At 57.9% G+C, this 24,127-nt stretch overlaps 1 protein-coding gene across 6 annotated transcripts in view; it reads left to right on the top strand.

Annotated features, from left to right (window-relative positions):
* Positions 1-479: 479 nt before the first annotated feature.
* Positions 480-24,127, top strand: part of HSPG2 (heparan sulfate proteoglycan 2) — a 196,729-nt gene continuing 173,081 nt past the window's right edge. For 3 of the 6 annotated variants that reach the window (XM_078873345.1, XM_078873343.1, XM_078873342.1), the window contains exon 1: positions 480-960. In XM_078873345.1, coding sequence (XP_078729471.1) covers positions 904-960 — 57 coding nt within the window. In that variant the 5' untranslated portion in view covers positions 480-903. The remainder of the gene's footprint in view (positions 961-24,127) is intronic. The other 3 variants (XM_078873347.1, XM_078873346.1, XM_078873344.1) reach the window with 1 other exon arrangement.

The following is a 24,127-nucleotide window of genomic DNA, read 5'->3' as shown; positions in this document are numbered from 1 at the left end:
CATCTCCCCTCCCCCTCCCTCTCCCCCTCCCTCTCATCTCCCCTCCCTCTCCCCCTATCATCTCCCTCTCATCTCCCCTCCCTCTCCCCTCCCTCTCTCTCTCCTCCCTCTCCCCTCTCTCTCTCCTCCCTCCCATCTCCCTTCCTCCTCCCTCTCTCCTCCATCTCCCCTCCCTCTCATCTCCCCTCCCTCTCATCTCCCTCTCATCTCCCCTCCCCCTCCCTCTCCCTCTCCCCCTCCCTCTCATCTCCCCCCCCCCTCTCATCTACCTCTCATCTCCCCTCCCTCTCATCTCCCCTCCCTCTCATCTCCCTCTCATTTCCCTCTCCCGCTCCCTCTCCCCTCCCCCTTCCTCTCCCCCTCCCTTCCCCCTCCCTCTCCCCCTCCCTCTCATCTCCCCTCCCCCTCCCTCTCCCCTCCCTCTCCCCCCTCTCATCTCCCTCTCATCTCCCCTCCCTCTCCCCTCCCTCTCTCCTCCCTCTCCCCTCCCTCCCATCTCCCTCTCTCCTCCCTCTCTCCTCCTTCTCCCCTCCCTCTCATCTCCGTCTCCCCGCCCCCGCGAGAGCGAGCGAGCTGGTGGAGGGAGGTAGGGAAGAGAGTCTCAGTGCAGCGCGGAGAGAGACGGCGGAGACAGACAGAGAGAGAGACTCCAGCAGAGTGAGAGAGAGACACACAGGAGGAGGAGGGGGAGAGACAGGAGGAGGAGGAGGGGGAGAGACAGCAGGAGGAGGAGGGGCGGTTCTGAGACGCAGCAGAAACGTCAAGGATCGTGGAGCAGCACGTTGGACTTGTCAACTCTGAGCGCATCCCGTCGGCAGAGGCTGCAACGTCCCTCCGCCATCCACCGCCCTCACCTCCTCACCCCTCGCACTCACCTGTGCGGCTCACCTGCTACAAGCCGGGATGCGGCGCGGGTCTCTGCTCCTCGGCCTGGCCGTCGGACTCCTCGCCGCCACCGCCGTGAGTACGGGGTCGTCTGGGCAGTCCCGGGGGCGTCTGGGCAGTCACGGGGTCGTCTGGACGTTGCGCAATCGCTGTGACGGGGGAGGTCACGGGGTTGTCTGAGTGATGTCTGAGTCAGCGGGTGGAGTAGTCGTGGCGTGCTCCCGGGGGATGTTTGTTGGGGGGGGGGGGTCGGCGTGCAGTCACGGGATCGTCTCTGGTGGTTGTGCAGTCACGGATGGATGTTTGTGGGGTCGTGCAGTCACGAGAGGGGGTGCATCACGCGTGTGTGGTCACGGGGGGGGGGGGGTCTGTCTACACGGAGGTGTGGTCACGGGGGGCTGTGGGGGCACGTGTGTATCCGTGTGTCGATATGAGGTCGTGTAGCGGTTTGCGCGCTGCACTACGAATCATGCGACCCGGGTTTCGATTCCAGCTCAAGGCCAACACCAGGGACGATTATCTGAACTGGTCCTCCCCTAGGTCGACTCAGCCTCAAACTGAGTACCTGGTGCGATGTGAAAAGCATCGCCACTATGGAGACAAAGGCGGCCGGGCGTGGTACTGGCCACCCCAACCCCCTCGTGTGCCGTGCCAGTCTTCATAGCTGCTCGCTAACAGCAGCACTTGCACCAAAAGTCTCTGTAGACTATACGGAGCATCTTTGTCTTTTTTTGTCTTCGTGCGTGCACGTGTGTTTCTGCGTGTGTGTGTGTGGGAGGGGGGGAGTGGTGGTGCAGTGGTTAGCGCGCTGCGCTACGAACCCGGCGACTCGAGGCGATTCCCGCTCACGGCCATCAATACCGGTTGACGATTACTGTATCTGAACCCGTGCTGTGTGTGTGCAAACATCGCCACTGGGGAGACAAAGGCGGCCGGGCGTGGTGCTGGCCACCCACCGCCCCCCTCGTGTGCCACAGTGCCGGCCTTCATTGGTGCTCGCGAAACAGCACTTGCCCCAAAACGTATATGAAGGCTATACGGGGGATATTTGTTGTCTGTGTGTGCGTGCCTCTGTGTGTCGCGATTTGAGGTCACGCTCTCGAAACAATCGGGAAGCCGTGGATGGTGAGCGTGGTGAGGGTGGTGAGCGTGGTGAGTGTGGTGAGGGTGGTGAGCGTGGTGAGGGTGGTGAGCGTGGTGAGGGTGGTGAGGGTGGTGAGCGTGGTGAGGTTGGTAAGGGTGGTGAGGGTGGTGAGCGTGGTGAGGGTGGTGAGGGTGGTGAGCGTGGTGAGGGTGGTGAGCGCTCGCCAGATGCCACCGAGCGCTGTTGCCAGCGGATGCTCGGAGTCTGCTCCTCAGCTGGGGCCAACTTCACTCGCCCCATTTTTAAAGAGAGCAGCGTGTGGCGCCTCTGTGCTCGCGTGCACAAAGACCCCCCCTCGCTCCGTATAGCCCTATAGGCTTTAACAGAATATTGGGGTGGGGAGGGAAGTGCTGTAGCGAGCACCTTGGGCCAGGATGTGCCAGGGCCATACAAAATATGTTTTTAAGTTGTGTGAACACACGCCCTGGGGAGTCGAGGAGGGAGGGAGGTTATCCTGCAGAATTATCTCACTTTGCACACACGCACACACACGCGCACGCACGCACACACACACGCGCACGCACACACACGCACACACACACACGCGCACGCACACACACGCACGCGCACGCACACACACGCACACACACACACACGCACACGCGCACGCACGCACACACACACACACGCGCACGCACACACACGCACACACACACACGCGCACGCACGCACACGCACACAGCTACACACACGCACACACGCGCACGCACGCGCACACACGCGCACACACGCACACACACACACGCACACACACACGCGCACGCACGCACACACACACAGCTACACACACACACAGCTACACACACACACAGCTACACACACATACCCGCGTGCGCGCACACGGAGGCCGGAACGCAGTGGCTCGCAAGCAGCAGCAGTCGGCACGGCAGATAGACAAAGCTGCCCCTCCTCCTGTCTCTCTCTCACTTGTCCCGAGTCTCTGTGTCTGTCTCCGTGTCTCCTGTTCCCCGTCTCTCTCCGCGCTGCACTGAGACTCCCTCCCTCTCACCCTCCCTCCGAGTGATCATGATTTTATTTTGACCAAAGAAGAGCAACTACTGCCAATTCAGCTCGAAGTGATAGAGCCATACAGTTGCTGAGGGTTGGTGAATCGTAGATAGAGTCACACCCACCCACTCACCCACCCACTCACTCACCCACCCGCCCACTCACCCACCCGCCCACTCACCCTCACACCCACCCACCCACACGTGTATATTTGGAGCAGTGCAGAGTTACTCGCTCCACGGTTTGGAGTTGTTCGTGGTCTCAGTTGCTCACAGCAAAGAGAGAGGGGGAGAGAGTGCATAGTCTCTGATTCTCCACTTGTGCATTAGCTACGAGCATCTTCCGGCACGACGGGGATCATGGTGACGATGACGATGGTCGTCGTGTAAGCCCCGGTGTATGTACGTATGTCGAACTTATTTCGCACCGTACGTAGCCGACCGTGCGAATCCGAGGGTGCTGGGGAAAGGACAACAAGCCGAGCACAAGGAGCAGTTCTCAAGAAATTCGTTTCCGATCGAGACGATTCAGACCTGCCCAGCTCCAGCTCGCCGACGATAACGGCACGAACCTGTCCAAGACGGCACGACACCTCGTCTTATATTATATTATAAGACGGGATGTATTATATTATATCACACCCCTCTCTTATATAATAACGGCACGGCGTGTCCAAGACGCTTTGTCCGAGTCCATGTTCGTGGAGGGACAGGGCCGCCCTGCCACGGCGTGGCTCTGCGGCCTCGCCCGTGACGGCGGTCGCTCTCCCGGCACGATTGGCACGGACCGACGGCGCGCGCGGCGGGGGCCACCGGTGGGGGCCACCGGTGGGGGCCACCGGCGAGGGCCACCGGTGGGGGCCACCGGTGGGGGCCACCGGTGAGGGCCACCGGTGGGGGTCACCGGTGGGGGCCACCGGTGGCCCTCACCGGTGGGGGCCACCGGTGGGGGCCACCGGTGGGGGCCACTGGTGGGGGTCATCGGTGGGGGTCACCGGTGGCCCTCACCGGTGGGGGCCACTGGTGGGGGCCACCGGTGGGGGCCACCGGTGGGGGCCACCGGTGGGGGTCACCGGTGGGGGCCACCGGTGAGGGCCACTGGTGGGGGCCACCGGTGGGGGTCACCGGTTGGGGCCACCGGTGGGGGCCACCGGTGGGGGCCACCGGTGGGGGCCACCGGTGGGGGCCACCGGTGGGGGCCACCGGTGGGGGCCACCGGTGAGGGCCACCGGTGGGGGCCACCGTTGGGGGCCACCGGTGGGGGCCACCGGTGAGGGCCACCGGTGGGGGCCACCGGTGCCAGAAGGCCACGCGGCCTGCGCCGAGACGCCCGGTGGAGGGCGGCCATCGGGCGGCGTGGCGTCGTCTCACCCGGGGGGACGACCTCGCCGAGTCTCGAGGCCTCGCCGAGTCTCGACGAGGCTCGAATCTGTCGCGAAGGGGCCGGGCCCCGCGCTCCACTTTCCGTCCGCAAGAGTCGTTTTTGGGGCATTGCTTTCGATTTTGTTTGACCCCCGGGATAGGAGTCAACCGGCACGGGGGCAGGGAGGGAAGGTCACCAAAAATGGCAAAAGCAAAGCGAATATATTACAGCGAAGAAGCAAATAGAACTTGGGTAATAAAAAAAAAATACAGCCACGGGATCGAGGTTGGTGGTGGTGGTGCAGCGTGGCGTGGTTGGCATGCGCAGCCCGGTCAGAGAATTCAACGCGGTGCCCAATTACTCGCCCTCGTCGTGGCGCGGCGGCTCCTGCCCCCCTCTGAGTCGTGGGGGTCCCCGGTGCAGTCGCGCGGCCTTCACACTCGACAGCCGCGTCCACTCGCTGGAGACCCGGAGAAGAGCCACCGCCACGTATGTAGGAGGGCCCAATGCACGGCAGCTCCACGCAGACACTTTCAATAATCTATCTTTGTGGCGACATCTCAGCTCAGGCCTACCACACCTGAATAATTCGCAAGTGTCCATCATGATAATTGTTTTTTTACCCTTCTCTCTGGCAACAAAACTGACACCTTTTTTTTTTACAAGGAGTCATGTTTGCATAGACCACAATACCTGCAGTCATAATGCAAACAAAAAACATAACTCTGATAATGTATGTACTGTCCTTGAAGTTGATTGGTCGATACCCGAGACAGCTTTCCTTAGAGCCTAGTCTCACATGGTGTTGGACCAGATGACGCCAAAAGGCGCCTTTTGTGTGGACCAATCAACTTCAAGGACATTATGACTGCAGGTATTGTGGTCTATGCAAACATGACTCCTTGTAAAAAAAAATGGTGTCAGGTTTGTTGCCAGATAAAAGGGTAAAAAAACAATTATCATATTTTTTACTGGCAAATGAGGTTCCAAAAGTGTCCATCAGTCACGCTGTGGAGCCTTGCATCACCGTTCCAACCAGGCTCAACCCCGCTTAGCTTCTGAGGTCCGTAAAGACCAAGGTGCCTTGCCGGGCGACTTGCCACGGTTTACCGTGAATCCCAGACCGTGCTCGGACTTGTGCCGAGCTCGCCGTGAATCACCCGGCAAAGACAAGGGGCCCAATCCACCCTCGTCCCCCTTTAACGCGGAGTGTCGGCTGACGGCTGCTCCTCCTCAGCCTAAACCGATGAAACGTCCTGGACAGGCCCAGCGCTGTGGCTCCCCTGCAAAGCTCGTGAGAACATCTGGGAATTGTCGTGGGTTCAAATCGTTTTTGACTTCCACGTTCAACTCATGCTGTAGGCAAAGTGACGGGGCTACTTGAGCAGTGGGCGGGGCTACCTGAGTAGTGGGCGGGGGAACTTGAGCAGTGGGCGGGGTAACTTGAGCAGTGGGCGGGGTAACTTGAGCAGTGGGCGGGGCTACCTGAGCAGTGGGCGGGGCTACCTGAGCAGTAGGCGGGGATACATGAGCAGTGGGCGGGGCTACTCAAGCAGTGGGCGGGGCTACCTGAGCAGTGGGCGGGGGTATGCAGAAGTAGGCGGGGCAGCAGGAGGCAGGGGCTGCCAGCTCAGGCATGGGCCGTCCCGGTTCCTGGAGACGTTCCCGAGTCACAGAATTCTCTGCACCTTTCACGACCGCTCGCCCCCGTGGTCGCATAAGCGGCATACCTCACCGAGTGTGCAGGCAGTGCAACTGCACTTGGGAAGGGGCCAAGGCGCTGGAATTGGACAGGGGGGCACTGGTTCATTCCCCGCACCAAGGCCGATGCCGACCACCCCACTCCACTGGTGGGTGGATTATGGACACACTATTATTTATATGTATTACTTGACAATTTTTTGAGTCCCTCAGAACTCAGGAGGCCTAGAAGGGCAGACCTTCATTTTAACTGGGCACACGACGTCCTGTTGGCCTCTCGCTCTGCCTGTGACTATGAGATGTTAACTACCTCGCCTGGTACGCAGGAGGTCGTGGGTTCGATCCCGACCCTGACGCCTGCTGCTGTGTATTAGGAGTTTGCGTGTCTCTCTCCCCGTGGTCGTATGGATCTTTTTCCGGGTCCTCCGGTTTTCCCCTCCACATTTAGAATCAACGTGCATTGAGAGTATTTGCCTGCCATACATTTCCACGTGATAAGCCACTTTGTTCAGCTATAATTTGTGTCCAGGTCGCTTCTGAAAAAGAGCCATGCAGCTCAGTGGGCCTTACCTGGTAAAATAAAAAAAATGTTCAGTTGAGAAGTTTCTGCTCCAGTCTACCAGCGACCCGGATAATATTGAGTGAAGCCCTCCTTGAGAGTGATTTGCTATCAAAGTGTGCAGACGGTGCAACTGCGCTGGGGCGGTGCTGAGTAATGTGCACAGCGGTACCTAAGTCTCCGAGCTACAACAAAGCCAGGACACATCGTGGGAAGGAGGATATCGCAACGATTCCGGGGGAGGGGAGTACTACGCGGCACTGTGATGTCTCGAGTGGGTGGTGAATTATTATGATTGCGCCTATGACAAAAACCAGGGCCTTCAGTGTTCCGGGAAGACTTGCAGACTTCACAAGGCACCAGCTGCCTCCTCCTCCTCAGAGGGCGATGGTGGGAAAAGCAGAATGAATCACGCCTCCTTCCCATGTCTTGTCTCTCCACGTGCTTATTTTTCTTGCTATTTTAATTCGCACATGACATCAGCCGCACGGCGACGCTGGGAGTGCATGTTATTAGTATTATTATCATCAAGATGCATTCGGTTACAATGCAAGCAAAACTCTGGACTGGTTTCTACTGTCAGTGTCTCATCGGCAGTCAGGCTCGCTTGAGCCGACCAACTCTGGTAAGCCGGGTAACTTGGACAGCGGGCAGCAGGGCCTGGCACTGGGCAGTGGCAGGCTGCAGTTTAAACAACAACAAAGACAACAACAACAACAACAAAGACGCAGTCGCTGAGCCATGGCCCAAAACGTCAAGCGGGCAGCAAACAACAACGCCGTTACCAACGTTGTGAACGTGCAAGGGGCACGGCGCGCAAAACGCAATTCCAAAAACACCCTGAGCACGGTTTGCTGCTCGTGCGCAGCCAGGGCTCGGGAGGAGCAGGAGGGGCGGCAGCGGCATTCGATCCCGGCGAACACGAGACGTCCCGCATTCTACGCGGTGCACAGGAAGTATTGATACTGCGTGCCCACAAAACCGGGCACAGCCTCACTCGGGATACGCGCCCCGCAAAGGGGCAGGGCGCGCGCGCGCATTTGTGGGTACGGCCTGGAAGTGGGAATACATTGACTGGAGGAACTCATTAATTCAAATCCCCCCCCCCCCCAACATCTCACCTCTCTGCTAGATCCGGACCATACCAACCACACCTGAGTGCAAAGTGGGGGGTGGGCGATCGCGAGCATCGACTCGTAAATGAGCTTTGCTTTGCCCATTGGGTCTTTCGGTAAAGTCACGTAGATAGGTTCACATTAATAAAAAAATAAAAGCAACCAAAAACGACGACGTTTCGATCACAACACAAGCGATCGTCATCAGGAGGGGGAAAGCTGCTCAAAGCAGACTGTGTTAAAGGTGGCCCCCGGTGGCCTTTAGTGCCGGCCGCTGACGTGCGGCCCCCCCACAACGAGAGAAAACAGCCCCCCATCGCAAGCGGTGTGGCGGCCCTCGCACCGATGATGTCTCATCGCCGTACGTGCCCCCCCCCCTACCCCCTGAAAAGATGAGTGTTCAACAACGATACACGCAGACTCCGGTTCAGATGTTTCTCTCCAACCTGGGGTTGGTTCCTCCGGCCCAATTCCATTCCTGGGGTATTGGCTCGGAGCTTAGCAGCAGATGCGGAGCATTGGCGCCGCCATTCCCCAAACAGTGAAGGTCAAGAGGTCGTTTACGGCCAATGCTGTTGATGTCGCCGCTCGACGTCGCCGTTTGTTGAATAACGATCACGGTGGTTGCGACCGTCGCTGTTTGGTACAGAGCAGCGTCAGTCGTGCACACCGCGACTCGAACCGTGACTCGCACCGTGACTCGCACCGGGCGCTACGCTGGTCCACAAACACACGGAGGGGCCCACACAGCACTCGGATGTTTTTCAGCCGTATTCATGACCGTTTACACGCGTGGGAGGAAACCGGAGTGCCCGGAGAAAACCCATCCCGTACAGACGGAGCGGCTGTAGGTGAGTCCGCGCGTTGCCTGACCGCCTTCTTGCGGCGAGCATTCGTGCGGCGATCCACCAACCCTCACAGTACTCGGTTACATGCAGCCACGTGCGGCGTGGCCACCGCCGCCGCAACCACCGCCACCACCGTCGCCACCACCGCCACCGCCACCACCGCCACCACCGCCACCACCGCCACCGCCACCACCACCGCCGCCGCAACCACCCCCACCACCACCACCGCCACCACCACCACCGCCGCCGCCACCACCACTGCCACCACCGCCACCACCTCCACCACCACCGCCGCCACCACCACCGACACCACCACCGCCGCCACCACCACCGCCGCCACCACCACTGCCACCACCGCCACCACCTCCACCGCCGCCACCACCACCGACACCACCACCGCCGCCACCACCACCACCACCGCCCCCGCCGCCACCACCACCGTCACCACCACCGCCGCCACCACCACTGCCACCACCGCCACCACCTCCACCACCATCGCCGCCACCACCACCGACACCACCCCCGCCGCCACCACCCCCGTCACCACCACCGCCGCCACCACCACTGCCACCACTGCCACCACCTCCACCACCACCGCCGCCACCACCACCGACACCACCACCGCCGCCACCACCACCACCACCGCCACCACTACCGCCACCACCGCCGCCGCCACCACCACTGCCGCCACCGATGCCACCACCGCTGCCACCGCCCGTCCGGTTTCCTTCCTCCTCCGTGAGGCTGCGGTTTCCTGATTGTTTCGTTTCGGTGGCGGTTTTGTTTTGCCCGGCTTCTAAGGACCGAACAATCTCAGAGTCCCTCGATCTGACAGCACCACCACCACCACCACGTGGCTTTGGGAATTCATCTTGCGACGCAGTGAACACGTCCATGAAGGACCACTCTTAGAAGGTCATCACTGTCTTCCGTGGCTTGACCTTCAAGGACCATGCTCGCAGTCTCGCCACCACTAACATCGTTATTACCACCACCGCCATGATCACCTTCATAATCATCGGCACCACTGTCATCATGACCACCACCACCACCATCATCATCACCACCACCACCATCACCAACACCACCACCACCACTATCATCACCACCACCACCATCATCACCAACACCACCACCACCACCCATCACGACCCCCCCCCTGCACTCGCGTCTCCCACCCATCACGACCCCCTCCCCCTCCTCCACGTCCTGCTTACATCTCCTGCGCTTTCTTGTCGCATTAACGTCTGAACCTTCAACTTTGTTTACCCGCTCCTGTCACGAGCTTTCGACGTGTTCCGCGGGCCACGCGCGCACGCAACGCACGCACACAAAGATAAAAAACAGACAACGATCCCCCGTGTAGCCTGTAACAGACTGTAGGGGCAAGTGCTGTTAGCGAGCAGCACCTATGAAGGCCGGCACGGCACACGAGGGGGTGGGTGGCCAGCACCACGCCCCTGCGCTCACAAGGTCCCTTCTCTCGTCCAGTGTCCCGTCTCTCGTGGCGTGTCCCCTGGAGCCATGCGGCAGCGCAGAGATTCACTCGCCTGCCCTCTAATTTACCCCCCACCACCACCACGGCTGCCCCCGCAGCATTTAGACAAATCCGCTTTGTCAGTGACGGGCGATTCCGCCGTGAGATGCGAGATCTCTCTCTCACAAGGGCTGATTCACACACAGATCGGCGGGGGGTGTGTGTGGGGGGGAGTCTTTGCAGCTGTGCTTGCTGGAGTTGTGTACTCGGTTGGTCGAGGGGGGCGGTAGGCGTGGGCAGGCATTCCTACACAGCTGGAGCGACGGCTCGCAGCGTCTTGGGGGGTCACAATGTCACTTTTGGTCCCCGAGTAAAACGGTTACATTGTTACCGCACGGGGGATGCGCGGGCGTGGGTATGATTTGGTGGAGTTCTCCGGGATGATTCTGGCGTTGGTGAATGTGGTGGCGGTGATGGGTGGTGATGGGGAGGATGAGGTGGTGGTGGTGGTGGTGAGGAGATCAAGGCAGCAGCCGGGGCGTGGTGTTGGCCACCCCCCTCCTTGTGTGCAGTGTCGGCCTTCGTAGTTGCTCGCTAACAGCGCTTGCCCCAAAAGTCTATTGAAGGCTCTTTGTAGTGGGGCGGGGGGGGTGTCTTGGTCTTTGATGTGTGGTGGTGGTGGGCATGGGAATCGTGGTTATGGTGCGCAGGAGTGTATTGGAGGTGGTGGTGGTCATAGCGGTGGTGGCTTCGGTGGTGTGTTGATGGACTCGTGGTTGTGGCGCTGGCGTGGGTGGTCCTGTGCTCGTGGTGGCGGTGCAGGGAACTTGTGACGGCGACGGTTGTGATGTGCGCGTTTGACTGGTGGTGATAGTGGTGGGGTGAGCGTGGGGCAGGTGCTGGTGTGAGGAGTGGGGAGTGGTGGTGTAGCGGTTCGCGCGCTGCGCTACGAACCTGATTCCCACTCACGGCCAATACCGGTGACGATTATCTGAACCGGTCCTGGGCCTCCCCTAGGTTGACTCGGCCTCAAATGAGTACCTGGTGCGGTGTCTGAAAACATCGCCACTGGGGAGACAAAGGCGGTCGGGCGTGGTGCCGGCCAGCCTTCATAGGCGCTCGCTAACAGCACTTTCCCCTACAGCCTATGAAGGCTACACGGGGGATCTTTGTCTTCTTGGTGTGCGGTGATAGTGGTGGGGCGAGGCTTCCGTTGGCGGTGGTGGCCTGCCCCGAGACCGGCCGTGGTGAAACGGCGCGTGATTGGCCAGCGGCTACGGCCGCCGTTCACGCGGCGGTGGCTGATTTACGTTCGCCGGCGCGCATTCTTGGAAAACATTGCCCCGACTTTATTTGGCCACGGCAGCGAGGGGACGCGACGCGCGGCACGCAGTCAATCGCCGCGTGTATTTACTGAGCGAGAGCCCCGGTACTCGACTGACGCCGCCGACGTTTCGCGGGACCCCCCCCCCCCCCCTGAGGCCTCCGTGCGGCCACGACCGCCGAGCGACGGACCGCGGTTGTTCACCGCGCGACGCCCTCTTGACCGGGGCGGCCGAGCGAGGTGAACCGCGTGGGAAATCGGGGGGAGGTAGGGGGGGGGGTCCGACCGCCCCACTCCCCCCCTCGGAAAGGCGGCGGCGGTGTGAGGATTTGGCGTTCAAGTGCGGGTCGAACGGTTCCAGACTTTGTGTGTTTTTAAAGGAGGGTTGAAAAATTCTACTAATACTAATAATTAAATAAAGGTTGCTGAATGTCTATTCCTGAAAGAGAGAGGGGCCCTTCCCTGGACTCGGCCTCAAAGCCACAAATAGCGACTCCGCTTAGGTGACTGACATCACCGCATTCCTGCTCCAACCTCGGCCCTCTGCTGCCTGCCACCCAACACGGCCAATCTGTCCCCAAGTTAGAAACAGCTCCCTGCTGCACTCCCTGCACACACACACCCAGCACACACACACAGCACACACACACAGCACACACACACTCCCAGCACACACACCCAGCACCCACACACAGCACACACACATATCATCACACACACAGCACCACACACACAGCACACACACACTCCCAGCACACACACCCAGCACCCACACACAGCACACACACATATCATCACACACACAGCACCACACACACACACACAGCACACACAGCACTCACACACTCCCAGCACACACACACCACACACACACACACACCCAGCACACACACACACACCCAGCACACACACCCAGCACACACACACACCCAGCACACACACACTCCCAGCACACACACACACACCCAGCACACACACACACACCCAGCACACACACACACAGCACACACACACACAGCACACACACTCCCAGCACATACACACTCCCAGCACACACACACACTCCCAGCACACACACACACAGCACACACACACCCAGCACACACACACACACCCAGCACACACACACTCCCAGCACACCCAGCACACACACACACCCAGCACACACACACACACCCAGCACACACACACCCAGCACACACACACACCCAGCACACACACACTCCCAGCACACACACACACCCAGCACACACACAGCACTCACATACACACAGTACACACAGCACACACACACCCAGCACACACACACACCCAGCACTCACACACACACCCAGCACTCACACACAGTACACACACACACCCAGCACACACACACACCCAGCACACACACACACCAAGCACTCACACACAGCACTCACTCACGCACACACACACAGCACACACACACACCCAGCACACACACACACCCAGCACTCACACACACACCCAGCACTCACACACACACAGCACTCACACACACAGTACACACACACACCCAGCACACACACACACCCAGCACACACACACACCAAGCACTCACACACAGCACTCACTCACGCGCACACACACACAGCACACACACAGCACACACACACACCCAGCACACACACACTCAGCACACACACCCAACACACACAGCACACACACACACAACACACACACACCCAGCACACACACACACCCAGCACACACACACCCAGCACACACACACCCATAACATAAAGGCACGACCAGTAGGCACACATTCATCACAAGCAACAAGCGCGTAGAGCATCAACACCTACACTGAGCGCATACGCCCAGAATCTTCAACACGCGTCCACTGGGCAGCCCATGCGAGGCGTTGCCTGCGCCCAGTGTAACCAACGCCTACACACAGCCAGCCGGGCGTCCTGGTTTGGCCGCGACGGTTTTTGTGATTTCAGAATGTCTGGTATGTATGCATGTTGAGCTTCCGAGAGCTTTTCTGAGAAAATCGGGAACTGTTTTGACAGTTCTCTATCTCCTGCACACGTGCGCCTCAACTCACGATATCGACAACGGGTTGCAAGCTACCTGGGTAATGGGTGGAGCTTTCCGATTCATGGGCGGGGCTTTCTGAGCAGTGGGCGGGGCCAGCGTCAGACGGCAGCCAGTCAGGAGGGGCCACTTGCTGTGCGGGTGGTGCTAGTGGTTGAGTGGGCGTGGTTATGTGAAAGTAGGCAGGGCTGAGGGAGGGAGGCACCGCCGGCTCAACATGTGTACAGGGACTCCCTACTTACGAACATTCGACTTACAAACTTTCAGAGATACGAACAAATCTGTCCGTATGTCCAGTTGCCTGTTTGGACTAAGAGTCAAATAGATGGCAGTGGTGGCATCTACATCTGCAGAACGTGAAGAACCAGTGGCATCTACATCTACAGAAGATTACACAACTTTTAAAGCCATTCTCCGTGTTTAGTGTACACGCCGTACAACATGTTTGGAATCAACAGGAGTAACGTTGGATTTACGAACAAATCGACTTACGAACAGACCTCTGGAACCTAGCTCGTTCGTAAGTAGAGGAATCCCTGTACCGCTTGTTTGAGCCTCCCAGAAAAATTGGTTATCTTTATATATATTCATATTCTTATGTTTTTTCGGTAAAGTCACGTAACTTTACCGAAAAAACCTAAGAATATGAATCCTTGCAGTCACGAAAGCTTCAAATCTAGAATTATCTTTATATACTTACACCACCACCACTACACCCCGTGTAGCTTTAACAGACTGTTGGGGCAAGTGCTGCCAGCGAGTAGCACCGATGAAGGCTGGCACGAGAGTTTGGTGAGGTTGATGTTTCCACACCTCACCCCGATACCAAATACAAAAGGCTGAGTTGACCGAGGGCGGGTCCAGGATCGGTTCTGGTGATGTTGGCCATTGGGAAATCGAGCCCGGATCGCCGCATTCGTAATGCAGTGTGCTAACCACTGCACCACTCCTCCACTCACTCGAACGCACAAAGACAAAGCTCCCCCATATAGCTTTTAGCAGACTTTTGGGGCAAGTGCTGTTGGAGACCCCCTATGAAAGCTGGCACGGCGCACGAGCAGGTGGGTGGTTAACACCACGCCCGACCGCCTTTATCTCCCCAGTACTGATGTTCACACACCTAGGGAAGGCCCAGGACCAGTTACATTTTTTTTGCCACTGTGATTGGTTCGTTAGCAGCAATCGAACTCGGGTCGCCGGGTTCATCGCACAGTGCGCCAACCACTACGCTCCACACACCGCATCCTCTGTTCGGTGCAGTCAGTCTGCAAGTGAGCTGTCAGATGTGGTTGGGGCTGAGATGGAATTGGGTGGGGAGGAGAGGGGGGGGGCATTAAGATGGAGGGGAGCGATGTGGCATGGACATGTTTGCATAGAACCCGACAACCCGACACATGTACGGGGTTTGTTATAGAGTGGCTGGAATGCCCGCCCGCTCGCCTGCTCACTCGCTCGCTCATCCGCCCGTTCACTCTGTTGACTCTTGGAAACTGCACAAGGGACAAGGGCCCCTGTGTGTGTGTGGAAGGCTCCGGAAAGCTGGCATCGCTAGCACGCACGTCGCCCACGCACGTAGCCCACGCACGTAGCCCACGCACGTAGCCCACGCACGTAGCCCACACACTGCAGGCCACGCACGTAGCCCACGCACGTAGCCCACGCACGTAGCCCACGCACGTAGCCCACGCACTGCAGCCGCACCAGCGGGGCCAAGCGACCCCCACACCGGCCGCCGCACCACCTGGCCGTGTCGCACGGTCACACCGCAGGGGCAGAACCCGGCCGCACCGATCGACCGCGCCGCACCAGGACCCGTGCCACCACACCACCACCGGGTCCCATTGACCCACACATGCCGGGGCTTCATGGAGCCATCACAATCCCCGATCACCCGTCACAATCCCTGATCACCCGTCACAATCCCCGATCACCCATCACAATCCCCGATCACCCGTCACAATCCCCGATCACCCGTCACAATCCCTGATCACCCATCACAATCCCCGATCACCCATCACAATCCCTGATCACCCATCACAATCCCCGATCACCCGTCACAATCCCCGATCACAATCCCTGATCACCCGTCACAATCCCCGATCACAATCCCTTATCACCCGTCACAATCCCCGATCACAATCCCTGATCACCCGTCACAATTCCTGATCACAATCCCCGATCACCCGTCACAATCCCCGATCACAATCCCTGATCACCCGTCACAATCCCCGATCACAATCCCCGATCACCCGTCACAATCCCCGATCACAATCCCTGATCACCCGTCACAATCCCCGATCACAATCCCCGATCACCCGTCATAATCCCCGATCACAATCCCTGATCACCCGTCACAATCCCCGATCACAATTCCCGATCACCCGTCACAATCCCCGATCACAATCCCCGATCACCCGTCACAATCCCTGGTCGCTATCGCAGTCCCTAATTGCTCGGTCGATTCCGCCTCAAACGTGGTACTCGGTGCCGAGTATAACCATCGACGCTGGGGAGACAAAGCCGGGCGGGCGGGCGTGGGTCTGGCCACACCACCACCACATCGCGCGCTGTGTCGCTCTTAATAGGTGCCCCGCCAGCAACACTTGCCCCGTCGAGGTCTACACGGGGGGGGTGGGATGGTGGGGGGGGTCTCTGTCTGGTTGCATGCGCCGCTCTCCGCCGTTGGCGAGTCAGCTGTTCCCCACCACCACGGCCGTGCCCTTAATCCCCGTGAGGACGCCGCTGTATAAGCAGCAGCAGCGGCGGCGGCAGCAGCAGCAGCAGCAGCAGCCTCACTGCGCGTAGCCGGTGGCGGCAGCTGATGCATCGCTGCCCGCTGCCGGCCACCCTAATCCCTGGGAACAATCGGCGCCGGCGCTGGGAAGAGAGAGGGAGAGGGGGGGGGCACCCCGGGGCGGTTTGTGTCCCGTGGGACGCGCCGGGAGGTCGCCGCTCGGTCGATCCTCGCGCAGGAACGCAGCGGCCGCCACCGCCGCGGGGGCCGCGGTGGCCGCTGGCGCGCGGCGGTGGCGGTTGACGGCGCGGGAGTGTGCAGGCGGTGCGACTGCGCCAAACGGCCCCCGGGCGCTGGGGTTAACGGCACGAGGCGGGGACACACTGGACGGAGCGGTGTCCTCCACGCAGTCAGCCCTTGCGCCGGGGTCTGTGGCAACCACGCGGTGCGGATGAGAGCCATCGGCGTAGATGGTGCCACGGGGGCCAGATGTTCACTCCCTCTCCTGGTATGCAGGAGGTCGTGGGTGCGATCCCGACCCTCACGCCTGCTGCTGTATATTTGGAATTTGCGTGTCTCTTTGCCCGTGGTCCGGCACCGTTTTTTTTTTTAAACAAGCGTTTAGAGTTTTTGGCAGCTGTAAATTCCCACGCTAAATTCAGATTTCAATTGTGGCCAGGTCGCTTCTGAAGAATTGCTATCTAGCTCGGTCGGTCTTACCTGTTGAAATAAAAAGATGAATAGTTTAAATAGATAGAGATCCATAGGCTCACATATTTACCCATGTGCTTATGCAGAAGCCTTTAACGTACGACATATAGACGAACAAAGGACCCATAGACTAATATGGGAACCCAGAGACTTACATTGGACCCATCCACTGACACAGTCTTATGTTGTGGGTCTTGGCAAAAGGCATTTCACCGTTGGAACCCTACAGTGCCTGAGTCTGGCTTTGGGATCCTTTGGCAATAACCATACAAATTCTAACGGTGTCTTCGTCTAACCGCTACATTATTGCATCAGTCGGAGTGTATGTGTATTTACGAATACACAAAGTATTTACGAATACATGCAAGGTCGATTTATCCTTAAACGAGTACCTGGTGTGGTGTTTCTAACACATCAGCACCGGGGAGACAAAGGCGGCCTGGCGTAGCACTGGCCACACCAACCGCACGACGTTTCTGATTTTTTGTTAACTTTTATTATTTTTCACCTACGTGACTTTACCCAAAGAACCAAAGAGTATGGATCCTTGCAGTCACGAAAACTTCAAATCTAGAAGCAATTGCCCTAACAGCCTGTCGTAGGCTCCACGGGGACCTACGTCTACGTACGAGTGGTGACGTGCGTGACTTGTCACGCAGGCGTGCTCGTCGGTGCATGTGTGGAATATAAATATGATTTGCGTCACGGGAGCTGTCGGCTCTCTCGCGACGGATACGACGAGTTAATATAGACGATGTTTATATGGAGCCATCGGGTCATGCGGGGGGCGTCTGTGGAGGCCGTGGAGTCACGGCCGCCTGCGTGCGAGTGACTCAGTGAGTGCGAAGTGACGATAAATTTGCAGGGCCGTTGCCATCACTCTGGCAATTCATCGGAAATTTTTGGAACCATTCCCGGGCCATTTCTGGTACCATTCCTGGGCCATTTCTGGTACCATTCTCCCCGGGCCATTCTTGCATAGACATTTTATGGAACCAATCCTGGGTCATTCCTGGTCCGCTTCTGGGCCATTCCTGGGCTATTTCCACAGCCATTCCTGGGCCCTTCCAGATACATTTTGAAGCCAATCCTGGGCCATTTCTGGGGTCGTTCCTGGGCCAAATCCGGACCTGCAGAAACCTTATTTCGCAGTGGTAAAAGCAATGTACGAGTGCTGCGTATGGCCGTCTGTCCAGCTGGGTTTATTCATTATCGAAGCATTTGAATACGCGACCGATTATCGGTTCGATCGCCCGACTCGTGAGATAACATGGTACCTATGTGGTGCAGGCTGGCGCGGCTGGTGACGTACACGCGGTGTGCGTGCGTGTGTCTGAGTCTTATGCGGGGCAGCGGTAGCGTAGCGGTGTGCGAGCTGCGCCATGCACCCAACCACCCGAGTTCAATTCCTGCTCACGGCCAACACCAGTGACGATTATATGAACTGGTCCTGGGCGTCCACTTGGTCAGCTGTTGCAGACTAAACACAGACAGCGATTGTATGGCACTGTCATACGCATGCCTGCACTGCCGGTGGAGCAAACAAAGACAAAGATCCCCCAGAGAGCCTGAACAGTCTTTTGGGGCAAGTGCTGGCCACCCACCCCCTTGGCACACGAGTGGGTGGGTGGCCAGCACCATGCCTGGCCGCCTTTGTCTTCCCAGTGGCGATGTTTACACATCACACCATTTAATCATTTGAGGCTGAGTCGACCTAGGAGAGGCCCCGGATCGTTTGAAATAATCGTCACTGGTGATTATTTGAACGCACACACACAGCAGGTGACATCCCTTCCCTGGGCAGTGCCATCCCTCACCAAGTAATAAATGGTGACCAACCCCCAGCCCAGACTTAACGCAGCACTGGGCTCCCCAGCAGAGAGCACAGGCGCTAGCCACGAGCGTGGGCTACCCGCGCAAGCTCGGGGCAGCAGCGGGGAAGGCCCTGGCGGCTACAGCCTTCCCTGTGTAGCTTCCCGGTGTGCAGGCGGTGCAGCTGCGCACGAGGTTGGAGAGGCCCGGGCTCCTGGCTGCGGAGAGTTGAGCGTGGTGGCATTTTATTCCTTGCACCAGGGGGCCCCTGCCAACCTACGCGCCACACCCAGCAGGCGCGAAGTCCAGCGGGGGTCTGGCCACCAGGGTCACCAGGGTCAGACCCCCGCTGACTCAAACAAATATGCGTCCACACCCGGCACACCGCATCCAGTATCAACTCTCGTTGCTACGGCTGTGGCTGCTAGTCACGGCGCCGCATACTCCAGTCTATACCAGCGATCCGGTGAAAAGGAAATATTCAACGAGGAATGCAGCCCTGGCTTACACCGCTGACCTCCAGCCCTCTACAGCGCGGATCTCTCGAATGTTCACGGTGGCCGACTATCGCAGACGTGGGGCTCGGTGCATGAGAGAGAGGTTCCCGGTTAGGCCGCGCAGCGGTGGAACGGGAGGCAGTCACAAATATCGTCTCGGTAGCCGTGCGGCTGACTCACGGCCACGCGCGCCGCGCTCACTCGCCCGCCCGCCCCGGAATAACGCGGCGGTCACTGCCGCGCCCGCCGGCCCCTTGGGGGTGTCGCCATCATCGGCACAGGAAACGGCGCGGGCAGCGTGGTTGGCACGGGGCACTGCAGGGCACCTGCGCTAACCCATTGCTACACCGCTGGTCGTGAAGTTGGACCGGGGGGGGGGGGGGTGGCGCCCCGCTGCGTGCGACGTGTGCGGTGGGAAGTGCGCAGGCAACCCGAGTTCGATCCCCGCTCGCCACCAATAACACTGCAGGCGAGTATGTGAGCCCGTCTCGGTCCTGGGCCTCCCCTAGGTCGACTCAGCCGTAAAAAAACGAGTACCTCTGATGTGGTGTGTATAAAAGAAAACCCCCATCAGTGCTGGGGAGACAAAGACGGCCGGGCGTGGTTCAGGCCACACCACCTCATCGTGTACCATTACATCCTTCAGAACTGCTCGCACTTGCCCCAACAGTCTGTTGAGGCTATACGGGGGCGTGGGGACCATTACTTTTGTTTTGTTGGCTAAGTGCGGTGCAAAGGAAGTTGAACACACACATTGCATACGCATATGTTTCCTGAGCGATAAAATGACCTAAAGATCTCCTGGCTACGGTGGCTAGGAGATGTTAGCTCCCTCGCCTGGTGTGCAGGAGGTCGTGGGTTCGATCCTGACCCTGGCGCCTGCTGCTGATGTATATTTGGAGTTTGCGTGTCTCTCTCTCTCATCATCATCACGGTGGCCAGGAGATGTTAACTCCCTCGCCTGGTATACAGGAGGTCATGGCTTCGATCCTGACCCTGGCGCCTGCTGCTGCTGTATATTTGGAGTTTGCGTGTCTCTCTCTCTCATCATCATCACGGTGGCCAGGAGATGTTAACTCCCTCGCCTGGTGTACAGGAGGTCGTGGCTTCGATCCTGACCCTGGCGCCTGCTGCTGCTGTATATTTGGAGTTTGTGTGTCTCTCTCTCTCATCATCATCACGGTGGCCAGGAGATGTTAACTCCCTCGCCTGGTATACAAGAGGTCATGGCTTCGATCCTGACCCTGGCGCCTGCTGCTGCTGTATATTTGGAGTTTGCGTGTCTCTCTCTCTCATCATCATCACGGTGGCCAGGAGATGTTAACTCCCTCGCCTGGTGTACAGGAGGTCGTGGCTTCGATCCTGACCCTGGCGCCTGCTGCTGCTGTATATTTGGAGTTTGCGTGTCTCTCTCTCTCATCATCATCACGGTGGCCAGGAGATGTTAACTCCCTCGCCTGGTGTACAGGAGGTCGTGGCTTCGATCCTGACCCTGGCGCCTGCTGCTGCTGTATTTTTGGAGTTTGCGTGTCTCTCTCTCTCATCATCATCACGGTGGCCAGGAGATGTTAACTCCCTCGCCTGGTGTACAGGAGGTCGTGGCTTCGATCCTGACCCTGGCGCCTGCTGCTGCTGTATTTTTGGAGTTTGCGTGTCTCTCTCTCTCATCATCATCACGGTGGCCAGGAGATGTTAACTCCCTCGCCTGGTGTACAGGAGGTCGTGGCTTCGATCCTGACCCTGGCGCCTGCTGCTGCTGTATATTTGGAGTTTGCGTGTCTCTCTCTCTCATCATCATCACGGTGGCCAGGAGATGTTAACTCCCTCGCCTGGTGTACAGGAGGTCGTGGCTTCGATCCTGACCCTGGCGCCTGCTGCTGCTGCTGTATATTTGGAGTTTGCGTGTCTCTCTCTCTCTCCACGGTCGCGTGGATTTTTCTCCACGCCCTGAAGTTTGTTCCTCCACATTTTAGAATCAACACCACGTGTTTAGAGTATTTGGCTGCTATACATTCCCACACGATGATGATGATGATTTACTTCGTTGGGCCATCATTTGTGATGGCCAAGTTCGCTTCTGAAAAAGAGCTGCGTAGCTCAGTGGCGGGGCAGACCTGGTAAAATAAAAATACATTAAAAAAAACCAGTTTAGACTCTCCCGAACGTCTGCACGACAACGACGCGGGTGTGGCGGAGTGGCGGTTACGGAGGGACAGCAGGACACGTGCCGTTCCAAATCTCACTCCTCGGCGATCGCCATCATCCCCTGCCGATTAAAGCCGTGGGGTGGCAACACGAGATTGCTACCCCCCTTCCTCCTCCCAACCCTCGTGTCCACGCGACAGCAAGAAAGATAGACGCGCAGCTTCCTGGTGACCGCCTCGCTCACGACACTGCTGGCAGGACAGGGGCCTCCCTCCCCAGCTCGAGGGCAGCCTCTGGAAGAGTTGTGTTCTTTGGTCCTCGTCTTACAAGACATCTTGCACCCACGTTTCACCCCACCGCACGCAGATGAACTACAATAAAGATGATGATGACGATGCAATTTGTAACGCGCGCAAATTTGCGGACAGAACGGCCGCAACTCAGAGGCACGGAGCCAAGCTCAGAGTCACTCGAAAGTCAGGTCGCAGAGGTGACTGCTGTTAAGTGTGTCTCACGACGGACACGACGGAGGCGATGCTGCGAATATGCAGAGGGGACGGCGTTCCGGACTGTGGGGTGGGCAGCCATCGAGGAGCGGCGCGTAGCCGTGGCCCTCCTGGGTCTTGGTATCGAGAGGAGGTCGCGAGTCGCACAGCGACGGCACCTTGCGCCGTCAATAGTGAAGAGAGGTGAGGGGGGCAGAACCCGGGCCACGTACTGCTGAGGGGGGGGGGTGGAGGCTTTTGCGGAGGGGGGTGGGGTGTGCCTTTCGAAGATTTCTCGTTACTTTAACTTCAAACGAAGTCGCAAACATATTTTGAACGCGATGAATGTGCCTCGAGCTTTTCCAGCAATAATAATACCGGAGGTGGTTACGATGCGCAAACACGACGCAGACACCGATTGCAAAAGGCACAATAAAGTCTGCATTGACACACGCACATCGCGCTCGTGGGTAAAACGTGCACGCGAACGCGCTCCCACCGCGTGCTTTGCTTCGTCCTTGAAACTGATTGGCCTGTACGTGCGCTGCGAGCCTCACTGAAGGCCTCGTCTCGCCACGCCGGCGGTCAGACCAGAGAACGGCCACAAGGCGAACAGCAGCAAGGACAACGGCGTTCCGAGTTTCACGTTGAGCAATGAAGCCTCGTCTTTGTTTCGTCGTCTTGATGCCGGCAAACACAAAGGCCTGGTCCCGTCGATGTCTTCTCGACAATCTGTGTTGCGATGTGGTGTGATTGTGACGTGGGGGGGGGGTAGACACAGGTTAGACAGTCCCACACTCGACGGTACTGTCGGCGTGTGCGACATCACGATGATCACGGGCGACTTGCAACGCATCACGTGGCTAGGAGATGTTAACTACCTCGCCTGGTCTACAGGAGGTCGTGGGTTCGATCCCAACCCTGACGTCTGCTGCTGTATATTTGGAGTTTGCGTGTCTCTCTCTCTCATCATCATCACGGTGGCTAGGAGATGTTAACTACCTTGCCTGGTGTACAGGAGGTCATGAGTTCGATCCCAACCCTGACGCCTGCTGCTGTATATTTGGAGTTTGCGTGTCTCTCTCTCTCATCATCATCATCACGGTGGCTAGGAGATGTTAACTCCGTCGCCTGGTATACAGCAGGTCGTGGCTTTTTCTCTGGTTATTCCGATTTTCCCGCCCGTCCTCTCCTCCACATTCAGAAATGAACGTCACACGCGTTTCGAGAATTTGGCCGCCTGCCGCTACACATTTCCACACGATGACGATAAGCCCGCTCCGTCGAGCTGCGGTGATTTGTGATGGTCAGGGCGCTTCTGAGTGTCCAGCTCAGTGGGCCTTACCTGGTAAAAAATTATTTAAAAAAATAGTTTAAAAGTTTTACGTGCGTCCATGGTTCTGGTTGTTCTTTGTTGGAAACCCAGGATAGAAACAATGTATTCTTCTTCTTCTTCGAGAGAGACATCCTTGCAAAGGATCACAACCTGTATTTATAGTGCAGGGGGAATCCGATGAGCAATGTAGCTCTTTTTCACAAATGTGCAGTAGGGGCACGGGGTAAGAGCGTTACAACAACAAACACGATTGGAGTGCAAAGTATAAGAAAGGTAAACAAATCACCCAGCACACAAACACAACAACAAACCATCCCCATCCCACCAGACACAGTCCACTGAGGTGTTCACTTCTTTTTCAAAAGCGACCTGGCCACAAAATGATAGCTCAACAAAGTGGCTTATCATTTGGACATTTATAGCAGAAAAATAATCTAAATACTCTAAACGCGTGTTTTCTAAATGAAGGACCCAGAGAAAAAATCCACGCGACCACGGGGAGAGAGAGATACCACAAACTCCAAATATACAGCAGCAGGCGTCAGGGTCGGGATCGAACCCACGACCTCCTGCACACGAGGCGAGGTAGTTAACATCTCCTAGCCACCGTGATGATGATAAGAGAGAGGCAAACTCCAAATATACAGCAGCAGGCGTCAGGGTCGGGATCGAACCCACGACATCCTGCACACGAGGCGAGGTAGTTAACATCTCCTAGCCACCGTGATGATGATAAGAGAGAGGCAAACTCCAAATATACAGCAGCAGGCGTCAGGGTCGGGATCGAACCCACGACCTCCTGCACACGAGGCGAGGTAGTTAACATCTCCTAGCCACCGTGATGATGATAAGAGAGAGGCAAACTCCAAATATACAGCAGCAGGCGTCAGGGTCGGGATCGAACCCACGACCTCCTGCACACGAGG

Source organism: Lampetra fluviatilis, chromosome 36 (genome assembly GCF_964198595.1).
Source record: "Lampetra fluviatilis chromosome 36, kcLamFluv1.1, whole genome shotgun sequence".
Lineage (NCBI taxonomy): Eukaryota > Metazoa > Chordata > Hyperoartia > Petromyzontiformes > Petromyzontidae > Lampetra > Lampetra fluviatilis.
Note: the sequence above shows the minus strand (reverse complement) of the source record. Positions and strands in the feature narration are given on the sequence as shown.